This window comes from Lagopus leucura, unplaced genomic scaffold (genome assembly GCF_019238085.1).
Source record: "Lagopus leucura isolate 7727_CA_CO unplaced genomic scaffold, USGS_WTPT01 Super-Scaffold_760, whole genome shotgun sequence".
Taxonomy (NCBI): domain Eukaryota; kingdom Metazoa; phylum Chordata; class Aves; order Galliformes; family Phasianidae; genus Lagopus; species Lagopus leucura.
This window is the reverse complement of record NW_024962257.1, coordinates 8670886-8686112: the sequence shown is the minus strand read 5'-3', so window position 1 is coordinate 8686112 and position 15227 is coordinate 8670886. Positions and strand designations below refer to the sequence as shown.

At 40.1% G+C, this 15227-nt stretch overlaps 1 protein-coding gene across 1 annotated transcript in view; it reads right to left on the bottom strand.

Moving 5' to 3' along the window:
- Positions 1 to 2396: 2396 nt before the first annotated feature.
- Positions 2397 to 15227, bottom strand: part of OTOA (otoancorin) — a 34304-nt gene continuing 21473 nt past the window's right edge. Inside the window, exons 23-30 of the mRNA XM_042864411.1 lie at positions 13056 to 13243; positions 9835 to 9990; positions 8753 to 8895; positions 8138 to 8274; positions 7490 to 7587; positions 5493 to 5685; positions 4317 to 4407; positions 2397 to 3737 (exon numbers count right to left, since the gene is read on the bottom strand). Of these exons, the coding sequence (XP_042720345.1) occupies positions 4331 to 4407; positions 5493 to 5685; positions 7490 to 7587; positions 8138 to 8274; positions 8753 to 8895; positions 9835 to 9990; positions 13056 to 13243 (992 nt within the window). The 3' untranslated portion in view covers positions 2397 to 3737; positions 4317 to 4330. The remainder of the gene's footprint in view (positions 3738 to 4316; positions 4408 to 5492; positions 5686 to 7489; positions 7588 to 8137; positions 8275 to 8752; positions 8896 to 9834; positions 9991 to 13055; positions 13244 to 15227) is intronic.

The following is a 15227-nucleotide window of genomic DNA, read 5'->3' as shown; positions in this document are numbered from 1 at the left end:
GAATAAATTATTATTTTCTCAGTTCATACAGGATATATCCAGAGCTTTTTTGTGGTCTGAGCTGTTTTCTGACATCTGATTAAATTCAAAACATGTCAGGCTCTGGTTAGACATAACCCAGGGCTCTATCTTCTGCATTAAACCAACAGATGATTTTGACTATAGCAATGCCTATTCTTTGTACAGTTCCTTTTTATACAGTGGCTAACACTTCTTGGATAAAAGATTACCAGAAGAAAACACCATTCTCTAATTGTCGTATTTCTCCTCTTTCTGGATTTCTGGTTGTCTCTTCGTCCTCCAAAGAGAAGATTTCAGATCCTAAGTGAGATGCTATTATATATTTATTAGAGTAATTAATACCAGCTAAAATTTTAGAAAATAAATGTTACCTACTGCCAGCAAAGCAAGAAATCCACTGATCATAATTTCTCCACTTAGAACTGCAATGTACAGTCACTTGAATTGCAAAATCTGAGCGTGACATGTGTTCTTGTATCATGAGGGCAAGAAAATCCTTATTAATCCAGACCAGAAAAGCAGAATGATGCTGAACAGCAAAGGGCAGGAACAGACAGATGGGCACTGGCTGATTGGTACTCTGAGCAGAAAAAAATGTAATGCATTTCCAGACTGTGTACTTGTGGGTAGAATAAACAAGATGTTAATTTTGACAAAAATATTGTCTGGTAAAGAACTGCTCCAGGTCCTAGAAGAGACAAGGACTGGCAGAGTATTTGAACTAGTCTCCTAATTTCTCTGTGTAGGAACTGATTAGATAAAGTCTCATAATGGACCAAACACTTTACCAAAATATATGAAAAGAAATACTTGAACGGTACAGTAATTTGTTTGAAAAGTTTGGCCTTTTTAAAACACACTGTATAACAATGCACAAAATACTCTTTCCGAGGAATGATTTCAGATTTCTGGGGGTAAGAGAAATTTAATTTTCATTAAGAGTTTGTGTGTATTCTTTGCAGATTTGTCTTTTCTACCCAGTCTCCTTCCTGTTGTACTAGGGAGGGAAGACAGAGCCCTGACCTCAACAGTAATGGATTAAGCAGTCCATGTGGATGTGTTACATCATATGACACAGGAGTGAGTATCTTACTAATCAAGGACTAGAAGGGAGTAAAATAAGATTCTTAGCTCTCTTGAGATATAAGGCCCACGTATCTACAGTCTTCCTAAAAAACAAATAAACCACATACTTACCAAAACATTTTCACTGAGATAAAGAGATTTCATTGCTTACACTTGCATTTCAGCCTAGAATATCAGGGTTTTTGAGGGAAAAGGTTATTTGGGCTGATCATAAGGGAATTGAGGTACTTCAGTTGAATGAGTTATGACTCTTCAAATGATCATTTACAACAACGACAACATGGTAAGAGCCAAAATACCAGCACATGCCCTGTGATCAGTGCTATGGAATTATCTATTCATGTGACTCACTCCAAGTAATGGTTAATTCTTTGCTTATTCCTGAGTCGTGAAACAAGAGTTCTTTGAGTTAGTGGGATCTCTCCCATATCCCCACACGTTTCAGCTGGCACACGCAGAAGGCATGGCCACATCTGTTTCAAGGTGGGGAGATAGAATGGGACTTCTAACAAGATCCCAGTCAAACAGGATGGGACTGAAAGCTGTGTTACGGGAAAACAAACTGGGTGGTGATGATCCCGAGACAGGCAAGGAGTTCAGCTATTCCAAAGCGCTTGTGCTTGGAAGAAATTACAGCACAGATGGCACAAAACAAAGAGCTCGTTCCTGCTCCAATTAAAAGCTCAACTCTCGACTCACATAACTGCAGACAGAATCACTCCCAGGTACGTTGACAGAAGAGTATTTTCAGCTCATATGGATTTCTGAAGCACTTGGTATGGGGCAGTCACGTATCTTCACAGTGAACTGGAAATGCTGTCTCTTCTTGACTATGACAGTATTTCTCCTGCATCTTCACAGAAGTGTACACAAAATTCAAGCCAAGTAATTTATGGAAACCAAACAACCTTTTAGTGCTTTCACATTTCAATGAGGCAGGACGATTTAAGATGAGAATACAGATAAGTATAATGCGTTTGATCCATCAAAGCGTTTTTTGCTTTAGTGGGTGCTTGCATGTATTTGCTGGGATTTATTTCTATTTAAGGAAAGGCCACAATCTATTGTTTACATGCAGAAAAGGAAATGCAGTGGGGAAAATGCTGATATTTTATCATTAGTGCTAGAGAAAAAGTTGCAAGGCAACTCACAGCAATAGTAGTTCTTTGCTCATAAATGCAATGCATGTAGTACTGTTCAACATCATGTCACATTTTCTAGGGTTAGAGATAGGCAAAGGCAGTTCCTAAAGCAGCAGATTGCTAAAGGGGAAGATGGAACAAGAAAGGGTGAAAAATGGCAGTGCTCTCACTGCTTCCTTTGCCAATAACAGTCTTGAAAATCAGGTTGGCTCCTGTTGCTGCTGCAGGAGTCACAGACCACCTGGGCCTGTGGTGGGAGCTGTTACTCCCAGCAACAGCAAAAGCTCACCCTCCCCCAGCAAGAAGCTGCAGCTGCTTCTCTCCTGCCTTATTCTTATCACTTCCCCAGCTGTAGCAACTTTTCAAATCTGCTTTCAGTGCAAAGAAGCTAGATTTGATGTTTGCCATAAAGAAATTCAAATACAAGTCTGAAAGACATTTACTACAGCGCAGCCCTAAATGGAGAAGCTGAACTTTTAAGAGTGATCAATGCCTTTCTTCAATTCCAGAATAAGGACTTTTGCAATGGCAAAATGGAAGATGGTACCATGAATTCTTGGCATAAAACCATGCTGACGAACACAACGATGTCTATTTACATGCAGCGAATTTTTAATTTATCTGTTTTTCCATAGTTTAAAATACTTCTATCTGACATGAAAGGCATTAGACATACAACTATATGTGATTCATAGTTATGATAAATTATTACAAACCTTGTGGAAAGTGCTGGATTGACAGTCCTAGTAGTACACAGTCCCAGTGAACAGTTTTCTCCTATAGTTTCTAGCTGTATCCTTCAACCCTGACCAAACTGTAGGGTCATCTTGTGATAAAAATAATAAGCTTTCCATGGTGCATTTTGTCACATCAAATACAAACAGTATTGCACTGCCCTCTGTGGTAACAATCCTGTGTTGTATACATGTAGCTGTGGGGAATACATTTATTAAAAATGCTTAAATAAGATCACAGGACTACTTCTTAGCTGAGCAGGATTTAAACTACTGGCCCAGAAATGAAATTATTTTATTGCAACAGCAGTAGCTTTTAGCGTGGCTTCTAATTTGCCACACAGAAAGAGCCTCTGTCCTGAGGCTACAAACTATAGGAACAAAATGCAACAGATGGATTGAAATAGCATGACCAAATAAACCAGAATAAAAAGGACTGGGATAAAATACATCAGCTGCCCATCCTCTGTGTCATTCAGGCTCCTCTCTAACATATACGCTTATCTTCCAGTAACTTTCTCATGACACATATAAGGCATTTGCAATTTTGAAATTTGTTCTGAAGTATTTGGAGGGATTCCATCTTACTTGTTAATGGTAAAGCAAAGGAGATACTTCACATCATGATGCCAGATGAAGGTGTTGCTTTTAAGAAATTAGCCAGGTTGCACTCAGGCATCTGAGCGCCTCTTCATTCTGCTCTTTGTGCTAAGCTGCAGATCTTCAGCACCTCCTTTTCGTAATCTCCAGAACACTAAAAATCAAAAAGCAAAGAAAAATATTGTATTTTTTGACATACCTTGATTTGCAGCCTTAAACACTGAGTGGAATACTAGAGCATTTAGTTTGCTTAACTAGCATTTTTACCTTAATCCCATCAGTGCTCTTGTTAAATCTTATTCTGTTAAAATTAGGAAATTCAATAAAATTCAATGGCAACATTCATTCACCTGGAGGTTATCACAGCACTTGTGGAATACAATCTTATCAGTGGACTGGAACAAGCAAAATACAGATTAATACAAACAACATGCTCTAAAAAATTGGACAAATTGATTGGTGTTACATGGAATTTTAAATATACTTTTGTTAAGGCTGGCCTTATAGTAAAGATAAGATAAGGTGCTTTACTCTTGATTAGAGTCTGAGACTGGCTAAGAGTTACAAGACACCTCTGCAATACAAATAAGTTCTTCAGAAATTGCTACCTCCATTTTCAAAGCAGAAAGGGGGTCTCAGTCCTTCACCCTCCCATGTTACTGCTAAGCCATTACTGTTACACGTGATATAAGTCTCTCTTATAAAAATCCCTCCAACTGGAAACATAACTTACCATAAGCTTAACACTCATGGATTCAGAAAGGCACGTGCAAGTGTGAACAAAGCACACAACCAGATGCTGAAGCTGCTCAGACGGGGAGCACCTGAAAAGCAGAATGCTTCATGCTTTACTTTCACAACATACTTCAGACTAGTGCTATCCTACCTAAGCCAGCCCGAAGAGGTGTAGCAAATTACAGCATTTCAGGCCTCCTATTTATATTTAGCAGCTCAAAAGATGACAACATTTGGAACGGTCAACTTCCATGCATGGCTCCAAAGAGAAACATTTCATAGGGGTAGTATGGAATAATAGGTATAGCAAGAATAATGAATGAGAAACTCAAGAACTCAGGTGATCTTTGCCCAGGAAACTCCTCCCCTGTGGCATATCTACAGGAAAACTGTGCCACGTGCATGAGAGATGTGGGCTGACAGCACAGGTCAGCTGCTTCCAGTAAGATCTGCTTTAATTTCAGCAAGGGCATGGTAGCAATTCAGTCCTCTTTTAGCACCTCAGCATTCCTCTTTTTTGTTCAACATCTTATCTCTTGCTTGTAGCAGTGGAAGGAATAATATTTGCTGTCTGATAGTGATAATCTCTCAACGCTGGCTCGACTGTATGTGAACTATCACTAACTGCAAAACATCCATATATACTCACCAGCATAACTTGTCTCCAGTATGATTTGTAATATGAAGAAGTAGTAAGTTAAACCACTGGAGCCTAGGCTTTCTTTCCAAACAGGATGAGAACAGCAGGGGGAAAGCAGGGCCCTAGGTCCAGTTTGGATAAAGGTGCTGATCCACCGCAGTGCCAATTCCTTTCCCATTTGCAGCTCAGCTAACCAGGGCCCCACTCCAAACTTTTAAGGCAAAGAACATGGGAAAGAAGGAGTGGGGAAAGCTCTCTGTTTCAGCCTGTTTTACACATGCTAGTGCTTAGTACAGTGTCATCCACTAGCCAGCTGACAGTTTTCCTTCATTATGCTGTGGGTAAATCCAGTAGCATCCTTGTAATTCCTCTTGGTCAGGCACATGATTGGTGGTAGGAGTTAAAGCTGATTACAGAATTCACTCTAGCCCTCCCTCACAATACGGGTGTGATCCTGGTGGGTGCTGAGATGCACGTTGCACTGGTGCACCAGCACCCTCCCCTCTAAGCAGAGTGGGAAGTGGCTGTACTCACCACCTGGAGCTGGGGGTCGCCTCGACAGCAGTATGCAAGCCGTGGTGGGTGCCTCGGGGCTGTTGGTCCTGGCTCCATCCAGTGCTAGCTGAAGGCTCTGGAGCTGTGATGCACTCAGATGCTCACGCTGTGATTCTGTAACCATAGCAGCATTTTCAGGGCCCAGGTTTGCTATTTGTTTTGGTGACAATGCCTGGGAGTGAAAAAGCCAGAAAAAATCATTTAGACCTCCAATTACAGACAGGTAAGGAATGAGGAGAAATAGCCTTCAACATTGTATTTCTACAGGAAAAAACTCAATAAAGCTTAGAAAAAGCTCTTTGTTAATTTATTTCACTGGGCATTTGCTGCTTGGCTGTAACAGCTTGAGAAGCTTTCTTTGATAACACTTGATTGGACACCGCTTCAGTATGTAAAAGGAGTTTCATTGTCCAGTCACTTTTCTGACTTGTGCAAAGACAAATGACACTGTGCCTCATCTTGTGTTTTCGTGTATTTCCTCTTATACCTGCTCCCAAGCAACCTCTCTTCATCTGTATTTAACCCTTGATTGGAGGTATCAGTAGGGAAAGCAGTGAGTTGAAAAATAATATGTTTTAATCTCATGATTGTTTCCTTTCTTAGACTGCAAATCCTCCAAGTTTGCATGTACAAGTTTGTATTTAAAAGTGAATATGGAAATTATAATCTTGTAGTAATTATGTTACACGGAAATTAACCTGCCATGCATTGGCCATGCTGGATTGCTTCGATTCCAGCTAACAATCTGCAGCCCCAAGAATTGCAGCCTTCCTGCACAACATGCCATCTCTGCAGCAACAGTTCTGCATCCAGGTTCTACTTTACAAGGGATTATATTTTCCCCTTCCAGGTAGGTCAGAGCACAGCACAAATCCTTCCTAATTTTTCATTGTCTAGCAAACGGTATGCTCCTTTAAACCTCATAAACTCATGTAAATGTCTGTCATCCAGAGATGCTGAGATGAGCCACTTTTAAACTAAATTAAGGTCCATTATACAATGTAGTTTTTCAGAAATCAAAACCTGAATAATGTATGTAGCTCTACAATAGCATAAAAGCTATGTAAACAAATTCTGCTCTGAGTCTTTCAAATACAGCAAAATGTTCTGGGAAGATCCCCTGTTGTTTTTTAAGCACATTTTGTATCATTATTCCCACTCTTATTAACAAGAAAGTATGCTCTTCACAAGAAATTCTAGAGGGTGCCATAGACCTTCACCTTTGCCTGTTTTCCAGACAGACAGTTTGGCAAAGAGCATCTCAAGCTTATCTAAACTGTCAGTGGTACTGTGCGAAACAGTAACTGTTCAGGGAGTTATTCTCATTTATGGATCCTGACACAGTTAACTATCTGTTTAGCTCATCTGGCCATAAATACATCATTTGACTGAGCATCTGAAAGAGACCAGACTAGGCAGAACATTAATCTTGTCACTGAGTCAAATAAAGTCTGGGCCAATGACCTCGAGATCCACATTCTAATTTCTGGTCCACATTCAGAATGGTTGTAATTAGATGTAATTCCTTTCTGATCTGTATCTGCTTGTACAATCTGTTCCTCAGAGCTAACACAGGGAAATGTTGCCAGATTTCAGGATAATAAAAAGGCTCTTACCTAAGTCAGCACAGAAATCTGTAGTTGTGATAGCATCTCTACAAATGCTAATAAACAGAGAAGAAAACTCAGATTTGAATACAGTGTGAAAAGAAAGAGAGTCCCTTCTGTGCTTTCTGACCCCAGGTCTTTGCTTTTTCTCTGATTCGCATTCTGAGGAAAAAACAAAGCTTGCTTAACATGTTTCATGCTCATCCCAAGTACAGATAACACAGTTTAAAGTTAATGTTTTAGATTCCTGACTGTCTCTCAAACCATAGAAAAAATTCTTACTGAAACCCCAAACCAGTGCTGCAGGTTATTTATACCAGGGTTAAAACAATAAAAATTCAATTACTTCTTCACTAATAAAGCTCTTACTTGGAAAATTTCAGCAGGTATACTTCTTACTGCTATTGGCTGCAAATATGGCATCAGGTTTTTATCAAAAGCTTTTAATTCATCCTCATTCAAACCACCTGCAAAGATAATACAGTTTTTTTTATTAGATTGACTTTTAGGGTAACACTTGTGCAAAATATCTAATAAATGTATTTCTTCCATATGTTTCATTGAGGAATACTGGTTCTTAATCTTGTTGTTTCTTACACTGTGTTCAGACATCACAAGTCCTTAGCCACTGGTATGGAGCGTACTCTAACTGAAGGACCACTAAATAACTCTTGTGGTTGTAAAAGAGACAGCTGAGGGGAGATCTGAGAAAAATCTATGAAGTCATAAGCAGTGTCGTTAGAGAATGTTTCTTCATAGTCTCCTCTAAGACAGGAAGACTTAGGGAGCATTAACTGAAATCATTGGAAGGCTTTAAAAAAAGGAGGTACCTTATGGAGACTACCACAAACTTTTCCTTAGTGCTAATTGCTGAATGCCCATCCCAGCAGGTGACTCCTCTCTGGAAAAAAATTCCTTTTGCCAGTCTTGAAAAACACACCGCTACTCGAACCTTTCACTCAACACTTAATAACACTGCCTCACAACTATCACCATCTGCAGTCTGAAACTTGTTACCTGCTATAGTACCAATTTCCTGTAACACAGAGCCATTCCAGCTGGTCGCAGTTCCAAACACAGACTCTGTTATCTTCTTAAACTGCCTCAGAACAGGGGTGCTACACAGCAAGAGGCCAATTCTTGCGACAGCAGCACTGCAAAAGACAAGGTTAATGTGAAATGCTGCAAATGCATGCAGTATTAAAAGTGCCTGGAATATAGTCTGTAGTAGCAAGAATGTAAACCCATTTCTGAGTTAAAATATATGTACAAACATTGCAAGCAAATGTTGAACGCCTGGAGCAAAAACCCAGGTTTCACAAAATCATAGAGTTTGGAAGGGACCTCTGGAGATCATGTAGCCCAACCCCCTGCTAAAGCAGGTTCCCTACAGTAGGTTGCAAGGTCTCTGAGTGCATTACTTGAGTGGTGGGATACAAATGGCAGAGGAAATTTAAAATGACTGTGTTTTAAACAGCCACTGTATGCTTTCTGTAACAGATACTGCCTTCCTTAAAGCATTTAGGATGCAAACAAAAAGAGCCCTTTAGGCTCTATGAATCTTCAAGGAAAACAAGTTTGCATTTCATCAATAGAGATACTAACAATTCTGTTATGTTTCAAATGCTGTACCTGAATTCAGCAGTCCTTATGGACATGATTTCGGTGGAGTTCAGAGCACAGAGAATAGCTCCCAATCCAACTAAATCAAAGCTTTTTAGTGTACTCATTGTTTGCCCAGAATCTTCTAGAAAACTTTGCAAAATAGATCTTGCCTGCAAAAATATAAAGATAAAAGGTGTGAATGGAGTAAATATAATTGAAGATTTTGTTACCAGCAGCCCAAATTCTAACTGGAAGCTATGGAGGGTTACAAAGGGCCTATATATAATCCCGAGCCTTCCAATATAATTAATAAGAGCTCTGTCATGGCCTTCGGAAGGAGCACTGGCAACACCTATTTGAGGCACTTAAGCAGAGTGTTTATATGGCCATTTCCCAAATGCAAGCAAGTTAAAAGAATTCAGTATGTCTTCTCTTGGTCACAAGTGACTATCTCCCTACAAGAAACGGGCACTGAAGTGCCTGACAGAGCTGCCAAATTCAGTTAAATTGCTAGAAAGAAATGCAAATTAATTAATTGGGTTAATATGAATTATTTAGGCTTTCTAATATCAGGTTGTCTTGCCTTATTTAACTGTCACTTTCTTTCAATTTAATATGAAAATCTCCTGATGTAATCAGAAGTTATTCAAAGAAAGGAAGATGAAAGGAACATAGCATCCAAGTGGCATACTTGCTATCAACCTAGGTTTCAGTGAATGCTAGGGCTGGGCTGTACAGTAACTCTTCAGTGATTACTCTCAGTGAGGAAAGGCCTGTATCTTCCACCAGCAGCATCTCTTCAGGGACCAGTGTGAGAGGAGCTGCTGACCTCCTTTATTACTTGGTGGGCAAGAACTAAGGAATACTGGTCACCACCAGAATTAATACTGTTTGACCACAATTATTGCAATTAATAGCGATTTACATCCTCTTGGACATTTCATTGGCCAGGCAGACGTCAGTGCTGACCTACCAGCTGTTATTTGTGGTGGCCTCAGCTGAAGGCAGCCAGCAGGCAGTGGTAGGGGTTGCTGTATTGGTTTCCTCGGCAATCCCAGGACTTCAATCCCAAAGGATGTATTCAGTGGTAAATTCAGTAACACGCTTACCTGGGCAAGAGTCCATTCTGCTTGTTGACTGAGGACAGAAATGGTGTCAATTGAATGTAAATCTAGCTCTTCAATTTCATTTTCAGTGAGTGCCAGTGCTATACGCCCCAGAGAAACAATATGGTAGCTCTTCCAGCCTAGCAGCGACCCCCAGACCTTTAGAACAGATTCATTGATTTAAAACATCTGTTAGATCATTGTGACTCTTGCTCTAGGTACACCATTCCTCAAACACTCCTTTTTAAAAGTCCCGATACTTGATATGTGTTTCTTCACACACAAAAGGCAGAGATTGGATATTGTGAAGGTGGGTACTGAAGTAATAATGGTTAGTTTATCTAAAATATCAAAATCAATGTACTTATATTGATGAGTTCCTCTTCTAGCTTTATTTGTTGCACAGTTACAGTACAGATTCAAAAGCTATCACAGACCAGCCCCAAGAAAGTTGTAATTTCAGGAGATCTGCCTGAATAAGGAATAATGAATAGCCATCAAGAGCTAAACCTGCAGAGCTCAGAACAATTGACTGCATTTAGCTGGGAATTACAGAAGATGGGAGTCAGTGGTCAGTATCTCTTAGGATGTGGCCAATTGCCTTTATGGAGAAAAGACAGTGGTTTTTGGCTGATGGAAGTAATTTGAACAAGACAGCTATATACTAGGGAAAAAAAAAGAAGGTATCAGATACCTGAGCATCTTTGCATGATGTCAGTCAGTGCAGGAGAGTTTTCTCATACGAGATTGTGCAAACAACTCCAGGTAGAGAAATGAATGTAAAAGCACAGTCCTGGGCTGAGCTGACCACTCCATGCAAATATTTTTTCCATTTTCAGAGGACTGGTGTTTGCTTTACATCTCACAGAACACAAAGGGCCAGATCTCTGGAATAAGATGCTCTCCCCCAGAGCTGGGGGCTGTGTGCTCTTTGTGCCACCACACACCCTGGAGATGCCCCAGGACTGTCGAGGTTCTGTTTCAACTATGACTCTCAGGGTAAGGATTTGTTTAAGACAGTCTTTGCCAGACCCTCACCTTCTGACTGAGTATCCACTAGATCTTTTATGTCAGTTTTATAGAGTCATAAAGAAACAGAAAATAGCCCAAGTCTGGGAAATTTCAGTCTTCTCCAAAGAAAAGACACAGCTAAAAGCATTACCTCCGTTTTAATGCTACTAATTGTCTAGCTTAGGAGATACACGAAACACATACAGTTATAAATGTTGTGTGCCTGTTTCCTGATATGGGTCATAAATTACAGAATCTGAGCAGTTTCATAAATAGCATTATCTGCATTGCTATTATAGCGTTGCTGAAGCTATCTCAGACATAATGGTATAAATAACACAGTGTATGAAAACTGAACCTCCCCTTTGTCCTCATTCACCTAGAGACTACAAAACCATACATCTGTTACTATCACGGAGCCTGGAGACCTTCCACTTCCAAGTGAGTTAAGCTGCTTACTTCCATTAAGACCCAATCTGATAACTAGAATTTTTGAATTAGTTTGTGGCCATGAGTAGAACGCAGTTTATTTTAGAGGAAATAAATCAATTTAGGAGAAATTAAATCTGGCTTAATCAAACCTTTAATCATAGAAACTAGTTAATAATATAACAGCATCTTCTGCAAATAATTTCAAAGAGCTGTAGCTCCTTTGCCTGTACTGATTTCTCATGCTTGGTGTTGACTGTAATAGCGTGTTGCATCTGACAGATTAATACAGAGTCTGTCCTTGTCTAGCAGCATTCTGTCTCGCCAGCACTCACAAAGACCAAATATACAAAATTCAGAGCACCAGAGATCTGTGGATCTTTGAGTTGAGTATAGGAGCATATCAACCTTGTTAACAATTTCTCTAGAGCAGATAACACTCTGTAATCACACTATTATGCTGTACTCTGTAAAATAGTTCAATTTCTACCATCTCAGATGAGCATTAGTTTTATTATTCTCTAGAATTATTTTTATTTTTCCTTTTCCCACCCACATGCCTCTGTGTTGACAGAGGGAGGCAGACAGACAAATGTATTTGATGCAGCGAGCTGTTGTCCTGTCACAGCAGAGACACAGCTGCAGAGTTAGTCAGACACCTGGCCAGTGCCCCTTTTCTTCACACACCTGTGATTTGGGAGTTTTAAAGATGTGCTGCCCTGCTAGAAACTGCCCTTTTGGGTTATCTAAACAAAGCTCCACCGCTTTGGCTGCAACTGCCACTGTACAAAGATGCTGCCCAGGCTCACTTTGGCACAGTCTTCAGACCTCCAGGCATCTGCACTTGTCCTACTTGCAGCTAACTGCACTTGTAGACACTTCCTAACCTTGTTCTGTCAGAACAATCCAGCAGAACCTAAAAATGACTTCTAAAACATTGTATCATTTCGACAGAATGGGATTCAGGAAAAGCTAGCCAGGGAGAGATGGAGGCAGAGAGGAGACAACTTCCATCAGATACTTGTGACATGAAGCTGAAGACAGCCTGGGCATGCTAACCTCTTCATCTCTCATTCTTCTGAAGCCAACACAGTAGGTACGACTGCATCCTAAGGCTTTTCCTAGCTGAAACATAAGTCTATTTTGGAACAATACAAGCAAGCAGAAAAAGCAGGTGACCTCCAGGAGGAATGCATCACCAGTCTCAGTGGTGGGTGAGGTCTGGCTTGTAGGAGCCCAAGTCAGCACTGCACAGAGCCCACACACTGCTGGTGCTTTGCCCCTGACACAGGGTACAGTGGTGGCAGCACCCAACCCTGTCCTGTGCTCTCGCACGCTCCACTGGCACCACACATGCCAAAGGCCCAGGGCAGAGACCTGTTGCTCACCCACCAAAGTATCCTCTCTTTCAGTCAGTTTGGTTTTATTACACTGTAAACTGTATCTAACATGAACGTAGATGCTTGGACGTTCTCAGCTGAATTCTCAGCAGGGCTAACCAACAACCTACAGCACAGATTGCAGGTTTTTTTCATTTATAAAAGAAAAGTGAGAAGCAAGCAACTGAAAAGATACTGAAAAGCAAAACTGCAGCCAGTAGCTCAAAACAACTTGCCTCTTGACTCTAAAACAAAGCAATAATCTTCTCATGTTATTTTTCTAATGAGCAACAGATATTCCTGAGGTAGGGACATCACCATAGCACAGTTACTTTAGAACTGTGTAGTTCAATAGCAGAAAGATAAATTATGGATTAAATTTTCTTTTACATGCAAAATAGTTACCTGCTTGGCTTTTTCCTTCAAGGCCGTAAGTTGGGAGTTGTTAAAACCAGAGACAGTCCCAAGAAGTTCCACATTTTTGTCAAAAGTCCCTGCATCCATGCATTTCAGCTCCTGAGCTGACCAATAGACATTTGCTTCTGCTAACTTAATAATTTCATCTGAAGAAGGGGCTCTGGTTCCCAGGCAATCTGAGGAAAAAAGGAAGTCAAATAGTAGGAGTATTTTTCAAAGAGACCAAAATAAAGAAATTGAATAGGAAGATTCAAGAGTTAAGAGGCTTATGGACTACTAATTAACTGCAACCAATGTAATGTTAATTATCTCACAATGAAATAATTTCCTTAAATATTTGCATCCTTGATATCTTGGACATAAAACTATAATTTGCCCAATTTGTGAGATTCAACTACATTCTTTGTCCTTCAAAGGCAGTGCAGGCTGAAAAAGAAAAGTAGTGTGTATTTCAGAACAGTTACAATACAGGATGCTACAATAAAACTAAAATCTGAAGGCATACAATGCTGAGGGCAGACGAGGTCTTCCAAGTTTTTTTCAAGACCAGTTGCCTAAAGGAATCAAACTCAGATCACTGAGATGGCCTCAGTCTCCATCCAGCTCCAATGCTGCTCAGAAAAATTAAAATATATTTATAGATCGCCGCTGAACGAACTCCTCTGCATTCGACCAGTTTGTTTCCGAATCCAGTTCAGCAGGAAACTGTCGGACACAAGAGATCCCTTCATGCTGAAGTACCCTGACAGAGATAGAAATACAGCTTGTAAACTTGCCTGACATTTAAACAAGTGGAGACAGCAACTGGATGTGTCAGAGAAGCATGGTGCTTGTTCTCCATGTCAAGCGAGTTGTTAAAATGTCAGGAACGAGAGGGTGCCTCGCTTACAGCGGAACGGTTTGGACAGATGACCTGCATTTAAAGATGTGATTTATGGGCAACTTCCGGCCCATGCATGATCAAATGAGAGATTTTCCACAGTGTGTTTTAACAAATCCTGGTCCTTCTTGGTGTAATCTACCTCTCCTTTTGATGGAAAATAGAAATTAGAGTCCTAAGTGCTTGCTTACTGCTCTCTCTCTCCTGGCACTAATTTAGGAAAACCTTATTAAACAATTATCTAAACCAAACCTGAAGATATGTAGAGATTATATGGCCATTACCAGTAAAATGCTAGAATTCCACAGATGCTGCGTCAGAGCTAAGCTCCCCCAGATAAATAAATTGAAGTGAGGATGCATAGAGTAGATTTGTACTATGAAAGCAGGCAGAGGAGGGATTTATTTGCATCAAAGGAAGCTGCAGTAGTGGGTAGAACATTGAAAAGACTGAATCTGTTGAGCAAACGAAAACGTTGTTCAGTATGCACTGTACCAGCTGACATTCTGCTCTCCCTGTACGTGCCCTTCAGTGTGAAGCTGCATTGTTTCACTTTCTCCTTCTGCAAAAGGTCAGCTTTTCTCATGTAAATACTGTCCACTACAATTCCTTTCCCCAAGTTATGAAAAATTTTGTTGATGATTTTTTGTTCTTGGAAAAACAAAACATTGATTTTACTATTTGCAGTGCACCAGTTATATTGGCACAGTTACAGAGGGAAATACTAATTAGAGTCCTGGCTTTGCTTCCTGCTTCTCATGCTTCTTCATTCTTTCTTCTGCTCTACATAATTATATTTAGTTTGATGAAGAACATACTACATAGATAACATTACAATATCTCAGTGCTGTGAGTTAAGCAACCTGAATTCTTTTTCCACTACTGCTGCTGCTTTCTGGTAGCATCTCAGACATACAATTCCTGAATTTTGCCTCATATCCTCCAATTTGCCTTAAACATCACCTCTGTTTTTCCCTTGGTGTAGGCACAGATGTATGAACTGTCACTAGCAATTATTACTGTTATTATTATTTGCTCACAACCAGGAGGAGATGTTAAATAGCAGGCTGGCATCACGCAGAGCATCCATGTTATCCTCGAGCCATTCTTCTAATACTGCATTTTTTAGTAATTTAGAAACCAGCCATAAAACTTCATTCCTTACTGAAACTATAATGTGAGCTGTGTGGAGACTATGCTTTGCAACAGAACTTCAACACCATTCTTGAAGAGCAGAAATATTTCTTGTTGGACCAGCACAAACAATTCCCTCATTTTCC